The 19,977-nt window shown below is 41.5% G+C and overlaps 1 protein-coding gene across 5 annotated transcripts in view; it reads right to left on the bottom strand.

Annotated features, from left to right (window-relative positions):
- LOC135216295 (bridge-like lipid transfer protein family member 1) overlaps nucleotides 1-19,977 on the bottom strand; it is a 344,268-nt gene that overhangs the window by 103,381 nt on the left and 220,910 nt on the right. For all 5 annotated transcript variants that reach the window (XM_064251461.1, XM_064251462.1, XM_064251464.1 and 2 more), the window contains 2 exons: nucleotides 15,503-15,592; nucleotides 2,964-3,277 (listed from right to left, as the gene is read on the bottom strand). In XM_064251461.1, the coding sequence (XP_064107531.1) occupies nucleotides 2,964-3,277; nucleotides 15,503-15,592 (404 nt within the window). The remainder of the gene's footprint in view (nucleotides 1-2,963; nucleotides 3,278-15,502; nucleotides 15,593-19,977) is intronic.

Below are 19,977 nucleotides of genomic sequence, written 5' to 3'. Positions count from 1 at the left end.
AAAATTAGCATCCTTCCTGAAAGAATCAAACACTACAACCATGACAGTTAATTTAGCTATATCCTTTTTCAGATCCTTGTTTGAAAAAGGTTTAGCAGCTAGCACTATTATACTCATAATCGGCTTTGAAGAAGATATTCAGTTAGTTTTCCAGATAGATCTCACTGAATCTTATTTTACGTCTATCCCTAAAGCCTGTGCTAGAACTTAGACCTTCTCAAAGGCCTACTGCAGTCTCATGGTTCTTAAATGATGTCCTCAAACTTGCATCAGATACTGACAACTCGTCTTGTACATTCACTATGCTTCTTAGAAAGACAATATTCTTACTAAGCCTAGCTTCAGGAGCTAGAATTTCAGAACTGTCGGCTCTATCCAGAGATGCGGGTCATGGTGGTAATTCCTCCCCTCAAGGAGAAGTTCTGCTGCTCCGGATCGTAGTTTTTTGGCTAAAAATGAGGATCCTCTTGGCAAGGTGGGCCCCTTGGAAAGTCATCCCACTCCGCAAGACCCTTCTCTCTGCCCAGTATCAACTTTAAGAGCCTTTCTATCTCGTACATCCTCAAGATCCTCAGGTTCTCTCTTCATGAGAGAAAAAGGTGGTACTTTATCAGTAAAAGGTATTAGGCAAAAACAAATCCTTTACTTCATTAAACAAGCCAATCCTGATTCATTTCCAAAAGCACATGACATCAGGGAGTAGCCACCTCAATTAATTACTTTCAACATATGAACTTTGAGGATCTTAAAAAGTATACTGGATGGAAATCTCGACAGTCTTTAAACGTCATTATCTAAAGTCCTTGAATCTTTAAAATTTTCTGCAGTAGCAGCGGGAAACATTGTTTCACCTGATACTGTATAGTAGTCGTAGTATAGATCCAGGTCTCCTCTCTACCTACCTCATCCAACATGCCTCACCCTATCGCCATGCTACTCGGATATTCTAGCCTTAGCCGCTGAGATCATATTAGTGGATTGTCCTTATTTTTTGCTAGGGACATCCACACTATGTACTGATAATGTACTTCAGTGTACCTACCCTTATTTTTATGCTAGGGTAGGACACAATGTGTTTGTATATTTTGTAAATAAGTTATCTAAGTAAATCTATTTTGTTAAATTACACTGCATTTTTGTACTTTACTATGTTTACTGTAATTTTAAGTACTTTACATTACTAACTTTCATATGTCATTGTTTTAAAATAAGTAGCCATAAGTACTTAGTTTATATACTGTAATAACTGATTTACTTATATTATATTCCTCATTTTACAACTGTTTTTTCATTTTGTCCTTTTTTCCATCTTGTCTGTTTCTCTGGTACTCTTTCATAGGCCGACACGAGCTGAGCCCAGAAAAGGGATTTTGACGAAGGAAAAATCTATTCTGGGTGATTGGCTCGTGTCGCCCTATGAAACCCACCCTGTATTTGATTGCCCCCCCTGCAGGACAGATGTTCTTAGATTAAGGATGACGCTAGGGGCGCTGCTGTCCGTGGCGTCCCCTAGTAGTAGTAGTAGCGGCCGCATCGCCCGTTGGTATCAGCTCTCTCTTGTGGGGATCTGATTGGAAGGTCTAATTGGTGAATGTCTCGTGGTAGTGTTTCTCACTCGCCCCTATTCTCATACCGACACTTCTTTTAAAGAGTGAGCGAGTCAGTTTTACTGACATTTTCTAATTTTGTTTTTCTCTGGTAAATTTTAGATTAATTTTGCCTCGAAAGAATGATATTAAGGATCCTTTCATAGGGCGACACGAGCCCAATCACCCAGAAATAGATTTTTCCTTCGTCAAAATCCCTTTCCTAGTACACAAGTAAGCCAATAAAATTTTCATTATCTCTCTTCAAACTACTGAAACTACCAAACAGTATAATAAACCATTTCATTTCTATTCTTTATTCTATCTTAACCTAATGTTTTTTTTATTAAATGTATTGCATGAATAAGTTTTTCAATTTACAGCATCCTTTTACCAATAGAATACTTAAAGCACAAGGGGTAGATGCTGACCAATAGGAGAGCAGATCTTATTGGGTAACTAGCATCAGGGAACCAATGGGAGAGCGGGAGGATGGTGGCGAGTTTACTCAGTTGGCGGCGCGGGAGCTTTAAAATTGTTCTCGGTGGTCCAGGCGAATCTCGGGACTTTACAGCAACAACCTTTCGTATCTTGAAAACTTTTCGTATGTAGAGCTGTAAAATTTTTCGTATTTGCTTTCGTATCTCGAGTTTTTCGTAAGTTGAGCCTTTTGTATGTCGAGGTACCACTGTACATATTATTCTATTTCAGTACATGTGAAATCCCAGTCCCCCAAAAGTGCAGCAACAGACTTAGGGCTAATCCTTGACGGACAAAACCATTAGGTCAAATTCTTCTGATACATTGCTCTGTGCATCTCTCCTGTAAGCTCTGTGCAAATTACTGCTTGTCTTAATATTTGCCTAATTCCTACTTAGGATCCAAAAGTCCTCTGCGTACTATGGTATTTTTCTACAGTTAACTAATTATAAGAACTGCCTCTGTTCATTTTACTGGTGAGACGCTAAATTGACAATTGTCTATCTTCAAAGTTTTGCTTATGCCTTCTGCAGCACCTTCATTAATTTCCTAGGATGCAAAAAAAACTTTAGTGCATCACTTTTTCCTTTATATATTATTAACAACATACTTTTACTTACATCTTCTAGTCCTATCACTTCCTTTATCAGGTTTTCATTTACTGTATAGTCTGGTTAACTCATCAATGACTGGCTACCAACTGCATTTAGATCACTGCTTGTTGTTGCTGATGCCTAGGAATTTTCTAATTTCATCTACTGAAGTGCACTATAACCTCTTCTAGTGTTATAATAAAATTACAATGACCTGGCAATATGTTTTTTTTCAAATAAAAAATATTTAAACAATATGAAAAATCAAGAAACAAATTTTAAAGCAAATGATTAGGATACATACTTGAAAACCTAACATTAGCCTTTGCTGAATCAGTGAAGCTGGCTGCCTTCATTTTGGTGCTGCTTTCAAAATTTATTTTGCGAGATCTAGAAATGTGGAATTTCACAAATTCCACCATTACACTGAGGGAATCTTTTCGTTCACTATCAGTTAGAGCCGATAAGGGAGATGCACCCAAGTAAGGTGCCCCAGAAGTTCCACGCTGTTTGCCACCATAAGGATGGAAGACAAAAAGGGAAAAGTCTTCAAGAACACCTGTTACACTCAGTCCTCCAATGGTTTCTTGGATTTTACTGCTCAGCTCAGGAACTGTGCTGTTGACAAAAGATACGGTAGCTATTAGTAACAACTTTGTATATACAAGGAATCTTAATATTCTTAAATTCTTAAACACAGTTGACAGGTCACAATGCTACATTGTATCACAAGTGTGTATGTTTCTTAAAGGTCAAAACTATACTTTACATATTACCAGTTACTGTACTCTTCTCATCATGCTTAGATTTAAAGATGTAGGTGGTTCATTTCTCATTTCTAACATTATATCAATGGTACAGCATTAACAATCATCACAAATCACTAATAAGTACTAAGAAATTAGAAGTGATACCAAGAACATGCTTCAATATAGTTGGCTTTAATACTATATAGTCATCTTGAACTCATCTGTCTAAACACAGGTGACAATATGGCATATGAGGATGTGTAGCTCAAGAGTTTATTTGTTTGTATGGTTTTTTACATTGCATGGTACCAGTGGTTATTCAGCAATGGGACCAACAGCTTTATGTGACTTCCGAACTATGTCAAGAGTGAACTTCTGTCACCAGAAATACACACCTCTAACCCCTCAGTGGGATGCCCAAGAATCGAACTCGTGGCCAACGAGGTGGCAAGCCAAGCCCATACCAATCACGCCACTGAGGTGCTTTGTAGCTCAAGAGTGCCAAAAAACTATTTCTGATATTGTTGGCTTATTATTTGAATGTTTGTATTATAAGCACCCTCACAGCTTCTTATGTAAATTATAAACATGCCAATTTGTATCATATACCTATTCAAGCACAAGAAAGATGAGCTTGTATCAAACAGCCTACTCATATCAAACACAAACAAATGTTTAGCTTCCAATAACTGTTTTACAGCCTAGGCTATAATTAGCCCTATGCCCACAAACTGTTCAGATCACAAGATTTCTAAATTCAACTTTATTATATGTACAACTTCATTGTATGGATATAAAAATAAATCTATCACAAAATCAAAGTTAAATTATTTCCATAAACTGAAGAAAATATCTTTAATGATGATGACTGCTAGAACATGAAGCACACAAGCAAATGATAGGTGTATGCTAATGATTTGCCAGATAGTTTATTTCACTGGCATACTTTCATTTCATATCTGTCTTATTGTAATCACTGTCCACTCATTCTATCTAAACATTGTTCCGATAACTAACATAAAAACAAAGTCTAAGGTGGCCTTTTATGCTATATAGCATATGTCATCAACACACAAAGGATGACAGTGACTCAAAGAGTTCTCAAAGTTTTGCTTTATTAGTTAGTATTTGGTAAAATACTAAGCAAATTACCCATCCACTGAGCTATTTTAATGATGTGTATACTCATGAAAAAATGATGTAAATACGTACAGTGTTCCCCCCGTATTCACGGGGCATGTGTACCAGACCCCCTTCCCCCACATAGCTAGAATCTGCCAATAGTTGAAACCCCTATAAAATAAAAATGCTTAAAACTGCCTATTTGGTTAGTTAAAACTCAAGAAAAACCCACTAAAAATGTTTATACAGTGTTTTAATAGTTTTATCACAAAAAGTGCATTTTATAATGAAATTTATTTTAAAAAACCAGGAATTTGTGGATATTTCTCATAGAAATATATCGCGAATACAAGAATTTCCCGCGAATAATGGGTAGATATGGTCCATAGAGAAATCCTCAAATATGGGAGTCCTCGAATGCTGAAAACGTGAATACGGGGGTCCACTGTATGCAAAGTATTCTAAAAAGAAACCCAACTACTATTACCATTCTCTAAATGAACATGCATAAATGAAACTTCCTGCATTCCAGCCATTGTTGCAGTGGCTGTCCCATTCATCTAACCCATACAGCCTCATAGATAACAATATTTTATGCTATTTCAAATATCCTACTCCTGTAATGTACATACAAGAAATTATTAGAATACAATGTGCTCCGCCACTTTTTCACAGGGATGGGTTCTAGAACCCACTGTAGAAATGCAAAATCCCCTCTAAACTGCTTATAACTGCCAAATACCCTGTTCCTGTTAAACTAAAATCTTTATAAATGTCTATTTTAAAATTTTACAGCTAAATTTAGTAGATCAAATAAAAATATGCCTTAAATTATCATACTAAAAGAATTTAATGCCAATCCAAACAAAAATACACCTCAAACCATCATCCCGAAACATCCTAAGTCATCTTACATTAGTACCCTTTTATAACTGTTACTCTTGTGTATATATTATAACCATGATTAACTTATTAATTTAAAAATATTAATATAAATGTAAACACAGCAAAATATTTATAAAAAGTTTAATACAAATTAAATAAATCCTTAAGGCAAATTTAATAAATCTGTCTTACAGAATATTTGTTAAATAATCAAATTGCCTTTATACTATAGTATTGAAATCATCCAATTTTCTTTATATATTGGCAAAAACAATTAAAATGATCACTAATTCACTCTTTTTTTCAGCAACACTGTTTACTCACTAAATACAGGCACTCCTCCGTTAACACAGTCCTAGGTTAATGGCAACCCGGTTTTAGGTGCCGATAATTAAGTTATGGCACCTTAACATACCCAAAAGGGGCGCCATTAACCAAAATTTGGTGTCGGCACCATAAACCACTGAGTTTTGGTTAATGGAAGTTTTCGCTTATCAGTACCCCACCAAGAATGGAACCCCCACTGATAACTGGGGACTGTCTGTACTGTATTTTTTCATGTCGTGTTCACGACTAAATACATATTATGATAAAATCAAAATAAAGTACTTATACAGGGATTTTGACGAAGGAAAAATCTATTTCTGGGGGAAGACCTGTGTCGCCAGGTGAACCCATCCCTTCTACTTCTTTCCCCACCCTTAACCAATCCAAGCTAGGGTGTCTATTCCAGGAATGCAGATGGCGCACGGATCGGGTAGTAGTAGCGGGAGCGAGGTGGGAGGAGTAACCTTTGCAACAGCTCTTGCAGTGAGAGGTATTTTGGAAAGGAATCCTCTAATTAGCAGAAGACCTGTGAATAGTGGCTTCCACTCGCCTTATACTTTATACCCGACACCCTTTGGGTGCTCGCGCAAGGGTAGTTACCTCAGCATATCATGCTAGCTTTTTCTCTGGTATATTTAGGATCTATTTATACTTAGAAAAGTGAGCTACAGGAACTTTTCACCAGGCAGACACAGGTCTTCCCCCAGAAATAGATTTTTCCTTCGTCAAAATCCCTTTTCTGGGTTCGACCTGTGTCTGCCAGTGAAAAGGTATCAGAGAATTCCCATCCAAGCTTAACAGATACCAAACAAATATATAAAAAAGGGGTTAATGAAACCTAAGGTTCATTCAAAGCATAATTTTTAAAGCATAATGAGGTAGAAATTTACTTACTTACTAATTATACTAGGACTTAAACTATGGCTTAGAACTAGTAATAATGAAATAATATAATACAATCTAAGTATGGTATCTGAAGTAATATGCAGGGTATGTACAGACAGATCCATAAAACAATTATGGTCTCTATACTATATACATGTTCCAGTGGCAGGATGACAACCAAACCATCATGACCCGGGTGAGAGGGGTTTGGTAGGGAATACGAGCGAGGCAGGTAGGAAGGAGAGAGTATTAAGGGAAAGGAAGTGACCAAAGGTTAAGGCAAGGATTTAGACAAGATTCATCATTCAGGGGAGACTATGCTCCCTGCAGCAACTGCTGGAAACTTAAGGGCCTCTAGTTTTTTAAGATAGTGGCGTTTAAAGACTGCTGGAGATTTCCAACGCGTATATTTCTTCAGGTCCTCGAAATTCATGTTGTGAAAGTAGTTAATGGAGGTAGCCACTGCTCAGATATCATGGACGTGCGGGACTGAATCCGGGTTGGCCTGTTTAATAAAGTAGAGTATTTGTTGTCTAATACCTTTAAGAGAAATCGTACCACCTTTCTCTCTAATGAAAAGGGGGCCTGAAGATTTTTCGGATGTTCTGGCTAAGAAGGATTTAAGGGTAGTGACAGGGCACAGTCATGTGTTCTGTGTCAAAGGAATGATTTTCCATGGAGCCCACCTGTTTTGTGGGTCCTCATTTTTAGCCAAGAATCTCCGATCTGGGGATGGTAATACTTTCCCCGACGGGAGGAATTTTATATGGTCTGGATTCCTAGAGAGAGCCGAGAGTTCAGATATTCTGGCACCTGAGCCATGGCCATTAGGAATAAAGTTTTCCTAAGCAGGGTTATATAAGAGCATGACTCATTATAAGTGTCTGAGGCTAATTTGAGTACGTCATTCAAAAACCAAGAGACCGTAAGAGGGCGGTCCATTGGTCTCAGGCGGGCACATGCTTGTGGAATGGAAGAGAAGAACGCATCTGACAAGTTAATGTTAAAGCCAACCTGAAAAATCTTCCTTAAGGCTGACTTGATTGTCGTAATGGTACTAGCAGCTAGGCCTTTCTCAAATAGGGTTATAAAAAACGAAATTACCAGATTCGTGGTCATTTTATGAGCAGCTGAGTCTTTTAGAAATTTGGCCAACTTCTTGACTACTGAATCATATTGCCTGAGCGTTGATTCTCTTTTATCTGATTCTATGAATAAAATGTTTAGTGGATCGATACTAGCGTCCTTTTGGGCTGCAAACTTCATGAAGTCCATAAAGTTAGGGCACTCAGAATTCTTGAGGAAGCTGACACAGTCTGAGTTTGTACTGTCTGTGTCAGTTCTGGACGAGGGATCCATTTGGGTCGGAGCTTCAGTTCTAGAAGAAGCAGAAACCAGTTGCTCTTTGGCCAGTTGGGTGCCACCAGTGCTACTTGTCCTGTGAAAGATCTTAGCTTGTGCAGGACCTTTATCAGAAGATTCACCGGTGGAAATAGGTAAATCAAATCTTCTGGCAATTGTTCCAATCTATGGACATCGCATCTGTGGCGTAGGCTAGAGGGTCCAGGTTGGGTGCCACGTAACACGGTAGTTTGTGGTTGGATTCTGTGGCGAATAGGTCTACTTGAAGGTCCGGGATCTGATTGCAAATCCACTGGAATTAATTCCTGTCCAGGGGGGGACCACTCCGATTCTAGCAGAGTTGTCCTGGAAAGAGCGTCCGCGATAACATTCTTTACTCCTGCCAGGTGAGTTGCTGACAGGTGCCAATGATTTCTCGCCGCCAATGAAAATATCGCAATTAGCACGTGATTTAGTTTGCTTGACCTGGAGCCTCCCCTGTTTATACAATGTACCACCACTAAGCTGTCCAAGACTACTCTCAAATGACTGTTCCTGGCCGGAGTCAGTCGTTTTAAGGTCAGGAAAACTGCCATGGCTTCTAGAACATTGATGTGGAACTGGCGGAACATATCCGACCATGTTCCCTGTACTTTCTTGTATTGTGAATATCCTCCCCAGCCGCTCAATGATGCGTCCGTGTGGATGGTTAGAGACGGCGGAGGGAATTGCAGTGGTACTGACTTGGCCAGATTTCTGTGTTTTGTCCATGGACAAAGCCTCTTTGTTAGAATAGGTGGAATTATTGAAATCTTGTCCCTGAGATTGATGTTGGCTCTCCTTCCCCAGACTCAATTGATGTCCTTCAATCTGGCTTTTAATAGGACGTCTGTTACTGACACAAACTGTAGCGAACCTAGGATTCTCTCTTGGGTACGCCAAGATGCCTTTTAGTTCTTGAGGAACTGTTTGGTAGCTGCTGCCATCTCCTTGGCCTTCTTGGGTGGAAGAGATAGCTTGTGTCTTATTAGGTCCCATTGGATTCCCAGCCATTGGAAGCGGGAAACCGGAGCCAGCCGAGATTTTTCCCTGTTTATCTGGAAGCCCAGAAAATCCAAGAATTTTATCACTTTGGCTGTTGATTTGCGGCACTCTTCAACGCTGGGTGCCCAAATGAGCCAGTCGTCTAGATAGGCTACTAACATAACCCCTTGCATTCTTAGTTCTTGAACTATCGTCTCCCCTAGCTTGGTGAATATCCTGGGCGCGATGTTGAGCCCGAACGGCATGACTCTGAATGAGTAAGCCTTGTTTCCTAGCCTGAAGCCTAGGTTCAGAGAGGTTCCTCGCTATTGAAACATGATAGTATGCGTCTGTAAGATCTATAGAGGTGGTGACAGCCCCACAGGGAAGTAAGGTCCACACCTGCAAGACTGTCAACATGCGGAACTTGTCGCAATGAATGTACGAGTTGAGACGGGACAAGTCCAGAATCACTCTTCTTTTGTCCGAGTCCTTCTTTGGGACACTGAACAGACGTCCTTGAAACTTTAGTCATTTCACTCTTTTTATTGGCTGAGGGGGCCCTTTCTTCCATTTCCACCCCAGACCTTTTGAGACTATACTGTGGGCCCATGGACTGAAGGTCCAATGGTCCCGGAAGAGATATAATCTCCCTCCTACCTGCGGGCTCTCACTGATTGGTTGCAGTTCTGTTGCCTCTACCTCCCAGGAAGCCTCTACCCCTTGGTCCGCCTTGTAGCCGGGAGCCACCTCTGGCCCTGCTACTTCCCAAATGCCTGTTGTAGCTGCGAAATGAATCCCTTGCTCCATAGGCGGGGTTAAAGGCTGGGGAGGTCATAATAGCTGTGGAAGTTGAAGGCTGTTGGGCTGGCGGAGTTTGCAGTAAGACAAACTGCTGCTGCGGCTGAGCCTTAGATGTCGAAAGCTTACCAACTTGTGAGACCAGAACCGCTTGTACAACTGTTTGCAGACGGGAGGCCTGGTAAGAATTGAATCTCCTTGGCCTCTTCATGGGTCTGGTTTGGTGTCCGGGGGTCTCAAACTTCCGTTTGAAGGGGAGTCCCCACCGGACCCGGAGGCTCTGGTTGCCTTTCGAGAGACGCTATTAACCTCGTTTTCTGGGAACAGGTTTTCTCCCTAGATTGAGGATTTTATTAGCCTATTAGGTTCATGCCTTATAGAGGCACCCGCCAGGACATACTTCCTAAAAGCCCGCCTTGCCATTCCAAAGTCATAGAGGTCCGACTTTTCATCATAACCCGGAACACCTGTTTGTCACGGTGAGTGGTAGCTAGCAACTCCGCCGTAGTGACGGAGTTGATAGATCTTAATAGTCTCGACCTTGCTTCAAATTCCGCCTTGATTAAATGGTCCGGAATTTTAGGCAGCCTCTCGGAGAATAAAGTGGAAGCGCAATCCGGGTCAAGTTTACCTGCTGTAAACGTGGCCTGAGCTTCATTCCAGAACTCCCTGCTTGCGGGGAAGAGAAGAGAGGTAGCCTCTGTCTCTTTTAGTACTGGTAGGGGTTTGTCCTCTGCTACTGCTTGTAAAGTTAGTTCCGCTACTTTGTCTGTACAGGGCGATGGAACCTCGTCTGGGGTCACAAACATGGTGTAGGTACCCTTGTGTGGCGTCAACTTAGTGTTGACGCAGTCCCAGTCGGAGAGGGTGCGTACCCAAACAGCTTGGGCTTGGTCCCTAGGGAAGATCACTGTCTCCTTCGGGACCTTGTCTACTCTAATTAGCGTGTGTTCCGCTAGTCTGACAAATCCGGGAAAGGGAAATTGGAGACCTGGCGGGAAGAGCTAAAAGTCCTCCAACAGACGGGTTCTGCACCCTTCAATTGTTAGCTTCCCATCAGAAAATTGGGCATGTAAAGCTAACCGCCACGGGTTGTTCTTATCAAACAGCGGTAGCTTTGACGCATCCGGCACTGACATAGTCGGGGATCCGGAGTGGAGAAATCCGGTCATCATATCTTCCAGGGGCCTGATACTCTTGGCCAAAGATGTTATTGCCTGTCTGGAGGGGTCAGAGCCCGAGGCAAGTCGTAACGACTCAAACCTCTCATCAACTGCTTCCCTAACCTTCGACATTAGAAGGTTAGCGATCGTCTCATGATCGATTCTAGACTCCGTCGCCTTGGATCTGGCGGACTTGGCTCTCGACCCCTTATGGGGGAGAGAATCCTTGGCATCCTTGGCAGCAGGCGACTTAGCAGATGAAGTCGACGGCCGAGGGGCCGGAGATGACTCAGTCGCCGCTGACAGAGCTGGTTTTGATCCCTTTGGAAGGGATTTCGGTTTTACCGATTTGATCTTGGGAACGACCGAGAGCGATCCTTCCCAAATAGGGGTGGGCTTAGAGAAGCCCAGGAAAGAAGAGGAAGAAGAAGGAGTAGGGCTCAGGAGACTCCCTGCCTCACTTACCTCCCCACCTACCTCCTCCTCAATGGTCATGGGTTCCGTGTGGATGCTGATGGCCGGCACATCTCCTGCCATCAAGTACTCCTGCTCCTCCGGAAGGGGCGTCGTCTCCTCAGGGATGGCTGCTATTATGGGGGTGGCAACCTGCGCCGGAACAGACGTCGACGGGGACCCCTTGAACAGAAGGGAGCCCAGCCTTAAATCCAGTATGTACAGCTTTCGTGCCAGCACATTCCTCCTGAACCCAGAGACCCAACCTCTCAAATCCACCCTGGCGTCATGGCGGACGTCAATGGCAGTCTGTCAGAGAGGTGAACGAATTAACCTTCCACTCAGGGAAAATATCTGTAAAACTTTTCAGTTTATTGTAATCAAATTTTTTATATCAATGATGTATCAAGGATACTTACCTGCTCATCCGTGAGAAGGGACACCATCTCGTAGCAGACGGTGCACGCCTCCGGGTGCCAGACCATGTAGTGGCCGAACTGCACTGCACAATTCGCATGAGAGCGACACACCACATGCCTGTAGGTTTCGCCGAGGGAGGCAGAGCACCCTTGTGTCTGGCAACATACCTTCTGTAAGTTGAAATCTCAAATGAGTATCAGCCTCCGGGGAGAGCCGGAGCTAACTCTGGCGAGAGCATGCACCTTAACCTAGATATTGGTTCAAGACTTACTCACTAACAATTTCAACTCACTGAATGAATAAAGAAAATCTTTAATTATATATGCCTGCTCCCGATCCCGTTCCTGAGGGGTAGATGTATGTCTGGTATGTGGGATCTGATATCCACCGGACCAGAGAAGAGGAAGGATCTCACCTCTAATATGGTTGGCTGAATCAGAAGGCAACGTATTAATGTAGACACAAACCTGACCCATTTACTGTTCCCACTGGAGTGGGGAGCCCCCAAAGAACGGGAACTGAGCTACGGCAAGCTTAATGCAACACTCTGGTAGTGGATGTGAGGGTAAGTCACTCTCCGTCGGTACCCGTAAAGGTCCGGAGATGTCTGCAGTATAGTCCCCAAAGCTTAGCCTACTCAACGTCTCGTCTCTCATTGTCCTAAGCAATGCCTGCGGAACGGACCGAAGCGGCAGATCAGGGGAAGGTAATTCCTCTATCTGAACCTGCCTACCTCTATCAGGAGGGGGATCATAACTCCTATCCCGAGTCCGTAGCTGGGGGCGGACAACTGGAGAGAGAGAGACCACCGAGCGGTGGAGCTGTATATGTACAATCCAGAGCGATGTCCGCCGGCTGGTGTGGTACTAGACCGTTGTAAGGCCGGCGGAGCTATTCACTCGGAGACATAGGGATTACATATAATATCCATAACCCCATCGCTCCCACCCCTTTCTTTCCCACTTAAGTGAAAAACTCAAGCAGCCGTTCATCGATAAGACTATTAGCGCCGCGAGTTATAAGCGTGCGGCACAGCCGAGCCAGGAAGTGGGGGAATGGGGGGGGGGGGGGGGGGGGGGGGGGGGTAGGTGGTAAGTGGGGTGGTCGGTCATGATCGTCTGGCCACTAACCTGGTCAGAGGTGGACACATATTAGAGGTTGTGTAGCCTACTACTGCAGGGGTGGTAGTCCGACTGGGCCTGTGGCCCATCATAGCAACCGATCGGTGATCGCTCTCAACCGGGAGGACATAGCCTACTACTAAAGGTTGTACTAAAGGAGGCTAGGCCAAGACGAAAACAAACCAGACCATTTAAAGTACAGCAATACAATAGACAATATATATAATAATAATATGTATAATTAATAATGAGGCATCATGGAAGAGTTGTAAAGAAATCTATGGTTAAGGAGAATACCCAGTATGGATTTAGCTTAACCTTCCGAGATCACTACAGAACCGGATAGTTAGGCCAAATCTCCTCTAAGACATCATGATGTGGACAGTAGCCCTCAACCAAACCTACTAAATTCGAATTTTTTCGATTCAGATCGGCAGGGAGGATAGGTCCAACAATATGAAAGGAGAGAGAGAGGCTCTCTATCCTTGATATCCTCCCCTCTACCCCCGTAGCACTAGCAGGGGAGAGGCATAAAGGGTAACAGGGTTAGGGACACTTAGTCTACCTTCCAAGTCTAACTTAGCTTGGTCGGTTAAGCCAGGGGGGAGAAAGCAACTCTTCCAACTTCTTCAGTGATATGAAACAACTTGTATGATTGAACGTCTATTTGGTTTGTCTTAAACAATAACTCATGCACATCTCACACTGGGGGAGGGAGAAAGAAACTTCTCACTCTCCTCCCCCGCGATAAATGCGATAGGCTACTAGTAGCCTAACGATTTTACATGTACAATATGCTAATATTACGCTGAGAAAGGCACTAACACGCTCTTGAGAGCTGAGGGGGGGGGGAGGGACGTAGAATATAAACTAATCAACCTTTTCTTTTAAACCCAGAGGATGTCACGAGCGCGTTAGGCCTCTCTCCGAACCAATTCTAACTGGATAATCAATAAGCACGTAATTATAAGATACGTCTGATGACTGTTATGCATAAAAATGTTTGATCTGAGGTAAAATAAAAAGGGAAATAATGTGTACCAAAACTACATGCGTTCTGATGATGCTCCCAAAATGGCAGACACACCAACGACCGTCCAGTACATTTCTAAAGGGCCGAAGGCCAATTTGGGAGGTCCGAACAATATGAAAGGAGAGAGAGAGAGGCTCTCTATCCTTGATATCCTCCCCTCTACCCCCGTAGCACTAGCAGGGGGAGAGGCATAAAGGGTACAGGGTTAGGGACACTTAGCCTACCTTCCAAGTCTAACTTAGGCTTGGTCGGTTAAGCCAGGGGGGGAAAGCAACTCTTCCAACCTCTTCAGTGATATGAAACAACTTGTATGATTGAACATCTATTTGGTTCGTCTTAAACAATAACTCATGCACATCTCACACTGGGGGAGGGAGAAAAAACTTCTCACTCTCCTCCCCCGCGATAAATGCGATAGGCTACTAGTAGCCTAACGATTTTACATGTACAATATGCTAATATTACGCCGAGAAAGGCACTAATACGCTCTTGAGAAGCTGGGGGGGGGACTAGAATATAAACTAATCAACCTTTCTTTAAACCCCAGAGGACGTCATGAGCGCGTTAGGCCTCTCTCCGAACCAATTCTAACTGGGATAATCAATAAGCACGTAATATAAGATACGTCTGATGACTGTTATGCATAAAAATTTTTTATCTGAGGTAAAATAAAAAGGGAAATAATGTGTACCAAAACTACACACGTTCTGATGATGCTCCCAAAATGGCAGACACACCGACGACCCTCCAATACATTTCTAAAGGCCGAAGGCCAATTTGGGAGGCCCCGCAACTATATACGTTACGAAAACACATATCGGAATACTCAACTTAGAAGAATGAGGAAGTTCTGCAGCAAACATCGTTAATAGAAGAGCAAATCCTGGGAGCTTAGCAAAAGGAATGAAGATGGCGCGTGGATTGGGTAGTAGTAGCGGGAGCGAGGTGGGAGGAGTAACCTTTGCAACGGCTCTTGCCGTGAGAGGGATTTTGGAAAGGAATCCTCTAATTAGCAGAAGACCTGTGAATAGTGGCTTCCACTCGCCTTACACTTTATACCTGACACCCTTTGGGTGCTCGCGCAAGGGTAGTAACCTCAGCATACCTTGCTAGCTTTTTCTCTGGTATATTTAGGATCTATTTATACTTAGAAAAGTGAGCTACAGGAACTTTTCACCGTCAGACACAGGTCGAACCCAGAAATATAGTAATGTATATATTAGCCTCATTCCAGGTTGAGCCTCCAGACTAAGTATAAAATCTACCTAAAGCCTACATTTGTTCGAGGACAGATGGAATGAAATACTACTATATACACAGACCAATAAGAGAAACCTACTTCACTACTGTAAAAATTAAAATAATAAATCTACCCAAAATAACCACAGTGACAGGCAGTTAAATTGACAAAAATATGAGAAAAGCAAGACAGTATTACAAATAGAAGTGTAATGTCATCTTTAAAGAGTATACAAAAACATATCAAGATTCAGTTCATTGATCAAAGTAAAGTAAATTACCCATCTTGTGCTCTTTTTGATGAGAAGACTAAATTAAGGGATGGCAGCTGTAACAAACATTCAACTCGAGATACTGGCTGACATGAGAACCTGAAAATAGAAAATACAAAATTATCCACACAAACACAAAAATCAATATAAGTATAGAGTACACGCCCAATTTTCCAGCAATTTTTTATACAAAAAACTTATTGATATACCAGGCAACAGGTCTAGCACCTTTCTGTTGATTGCCACATTCTAAGAAGAGTTGAGTTTGAGTTTTGCACAACCAAATGGCATCATGACCAAGCTTTCCACTCATTCAGCCAGTAAAAAGCAGTATTTTGCTCTAGTCTCTTAATGTATGACAGCATAGTATGTATTATGCTACAGAGTCTGAAATATTTCATATTATGCAGTGTCTGCCAACCTGTCTATGAAAATGATGCAAAAACTATGATAATTGAAATAAAAGCACACAGAGAAAAACAGGCATTATGTATTTATTCTTCATTTCACTCTTCTGATGGTGATTCTGCACAGTAGTACTATGTTGGATAAGAGAAACAAAATTTTATAAAAGTGCTATCAATCATTTTACAGAAATCTTTATGCAAGTACAGCGGACATGAGAGGACCCAGTGAAAACCAAGTAGTCATACCTCTACATACGAAAGTCCCTACGTACGAAAAATCCAGGTTACGAAGGCAAAGACGAAGATTTTTTGCTTCTATGTAAAAAAATAAATCATGTTGCGTAAGGGTGTACTGTAAGGTCTGAGATTCACCCAGGCCACCGAGAACAATTTTAAGACTCGCTCGCCACCAACTCAGTAGACTCGCCACCATCCTCCCGCTCTCCCATTGGTTCCTGATGCTAGTCACTGCCATAAGATCCTGCTCTCCTATTGGTCAGCATCTGTCCCATCATGCTTCTATGTAAAGGCATTCCTTGACCATTTCAATGCAGCAGAGTTATCATACACACGTGGAATTCATTAGTTCACATAGATTTCGTTTGTTATCGTAAATTAGTGCTAGTGATTTCGCTTTCTTTGTACTGTAAGTTACTTTATCGTGTTGTGTGTGAACTTAATTACTTATGTTATTAGCCATGGTTCCCAAGAATGTTGCTGAAGTTCACGGAAAGAAGAGGATGCTCTCTATGGAGACGAAGAAGGAGATAATTAAGAAGTATGAAGCTGGCATGCGGTTGAGTGTGATCGCTAAGGAATACGGCCAAAATCCGTTGACGATAGGCACCATCCTTAAGCAGAAGGAAGCAATCAAAGCAGCTACACCTTCCAAGGCCAGCACCATTTTCGATGATCTGAGTGCTCAGGCCGAAGGCGACGCAGGAGAAGGGACATCGAAGGCAACCCCAGACTTCAAGGCTTCTCGGGGTTGGTTTGATAAATTTTGTTAATGGACTGGCATCCATTCAGTGGTGCGGCATGGGGAGGCTGTCAGCTTGGTCACGAAAGCGGCCTAAGCCTTTGTTAAGACGCTTGACGAGATGACAATCAAGGAAGGCTACAGTTCTCAGCAAGTCTTCAGCTGTGATGAGACCGACCTTTTTTGGAAAAAAATGCCTCGTTAGATGTACATCACGGAGGAAGAGAAGAAGCTACTCGGGCATAAGCCTATGAAAGACAGGCTTACGCTTGCACTTTGTTCTAACGCCAGTGGAGATTGTAAGGTGAAGCCCCTACTTGTGTATCACTCCAAGACTCCTCGAGCCTTCAAGGTCCACAAAGTGCAAAAGGAGAAGCTTCCGGTGATGTGGAGGGCTAATGCGAAAGCCTGGGTAACGAGACTTTTGTTCACCAAGTGGGTAAATCTGTGTTTCATCCCGACAGTGAAGAAATTCTTGGAAGAGAAGTGCCTTCCTCTGAAATGTCTGCTGGTGTTGGACAATGCCCATGCTCACCCTCCTGGCCTCGAGGAAGATATCCTAGCGGAGTATTCTTTCATCAAGGTTCTTTATCTTCCACCTAACACCACCCCTCTCCTCCAGCCCATGGACAACAAGTGAAATCGAACCTCACCCTGCGTGAATTTTGAAAGGAGCATTTCGATATCCTGATATGCCTCTGACTCATCGATCAAGCTTGGCAGGAGGTTTCGAGGCGAACCTTGAATTCTTCGTGGAGGAAACTCTGGCCTGATGCCATATCTGCCCGAAACTTCAAAGGATTCAACTTGGGCAAAGCTGATGCAGATTCAGAAACAGTTGACTATCCTGAAACTGTTTTGCAACCAGATCTTGACGAGATCAATGACTTTCTCCAAGAGCACCAAGAAGAGCTTACAACGGATGACCTGAATGAGTTGGAGCCCATGCAACATAACATCGTTCAAGAAGTTCTCTAGCAGCGGCAAAGAGGAGCAGGAGGACCCTATGACAACGGCAGAAATTAAGGATGTTCTAGCTGCTTTTCATAAAGTGCAAACATTTGTAGAAAAGACAAACACCGAAAAGGCTTACACTGGTCGTATGCTTGCGCAGTTTGATGACATTTGCCTGAGTCGTTTCCGGAACATTTTGAAAAGCAGGCAAAAGCAATTTGCCTGAGTTGTTTCCAGAATATTTTGAAAAGCAGGCTGAAGCAATCTTCCTTGGATAGTTATTTTTTAAAGAGGCTTTTAGTAGTAATCAAACAGGAAGGTCCAAGTGATACGAATAACAGAAAATTGGAAGTGGTGAAGAAATCAAGTTTTTTTTTAAGAAACGTAAAGTAAAAATGTAAAAAAAATTTTTAAAGCAGAAAAGGAAAAAAAAAAAAAAAAATTAAATTTTAAGTTTTTCATAAAGTTAAGCATTAATGTTTTCTGCCATTTGTTAATGTGTTCCGTAAAGTTTAGTGTTAATGTTTTCTGCCATTTTTTAATGTGTTTCATAAAGTTAAGTGTTCATGTTTTCTGCCATTTGTCCTCCTCCTATGTTGCCACTTTCAGACATTGCCTCACTCGAAAGGTAAGGTTCCACAATTTACTAAATACGTAGGTACATGTATGTACAGTATTTCTTGTACCCTGTACACTAACACGCTTTATTTACAGGCACAATTATGGTTAGGTTAGGTATTGAATGGCCCAAATTGTTTATTTCATTGTTTATTAGTCAATTTAGCTTTACTATAAAATTTACTGTGGTGTTTTTGTACAACTTGGAACGAATTAGGCAATTTACATGTAAAACGTAGTTCTAGATACGAAAAAATCAGGTTATGAAAGCCACTTCGGAATGGATCTATTTCGTAACCTGAGGCACTACTGTAACATGCTAGCTCAGGTCGCTGAAGCCACGCCCAACACGAATCTTTTGCTGTTAATCATTGTAGATCATTTGGAAACACATATACACACACACACAACTTAACTTTAATATTATACACATTAGTTTATTTGTACCTATACTAATGCTATAAAATATTATCTATTCCTGTATTTCTGTAAGTATTTGTATAATTCTGTATTTAAAACCAACATGTAACATATTGAATTCTAAACATACATCTCAGGAAACCCTAGCACTTGGTATTATATTTTGAATATCAATTTCAACACATTAAAACTTTCACTTTTATTGTAATTCATGTTCTCATGTTCTTTGTATCCGAAACAACACCCTCAATGGTTACGCTGTTAATCCCTAGACCAACCAGTACCCATACCTCAGGGTCATACTCCCCACACAATCAAATAAATAGGCCAAAAGGCCAGATTGTAAGTCAGTAGTCGCTTGATAATGCCACAAGGCGAAACCGCTGTAGCGACAAAATTCAATATATGTAAGAAGGAAGTCTGCATATTTCTAACCAGCAGCATGAAGATACCTACAAGAAAATGATTGATGGTATGAAAGCAATTGCTTTACATGAAAATTCTTAATTATATATATATATATAATATATAATTACATATATATATATATATATATATATATATATACACATACACAAACAAAAACAAAAACAAATCACCCACAACACACACACACACACACCACCACACACATATATATATATTATATATATATTATATATATATATATATATATATTATATATATATATATATATATATATATATATATATATATTCATTTATTATAATATTTTCAAATAATAATGATACTATAATATGTATAATAATAACACTGTAACTGTAATTACAAAAATTCATGTGTGAGTATTTTAAATACAAAAATCTTTCCATTTCACTCTTTTAAATACTGTAAGGACAACTCTCTCTCTCTCTCTCTCTCACTCTCTCTCTCTCTCTCTCTCTCTCTCTCTCTCTCTCGTCAATCTCTCTACTCTTCTCTCTCTCTCTCTCTCTCGTCTCACACAACATACTTTGTCATAGTGCTCTCTCTCTCTCTCTCTCTCTCCCTCAAGATACGTAGGTCATAGTGGTAACTCTCTCTCTCTCTCTCTCTCTCTCTCTCTCTCTCTCTCTCTCTCTCTCTCTCTCTCTCTCTCTCTCTGT

This window comes from Macrobrachium nipponense, chromosome 6 (genome assembly GCF_015104395.2).
Source record: "Macrobrachium nipponense isolate FS-2020 chromosome 6, ASM1510439v2, whole genome shotgun sequence".
NCBI lineage: Eukaryota > Metazoa > Arthropoda > Malacostraca > Decapoda > Palaemonidae > Macrobrachium > Macrobrachium nipponense.
This window is presented reverse-complemented; position numbering and strand designations above follow the sequence as displayed.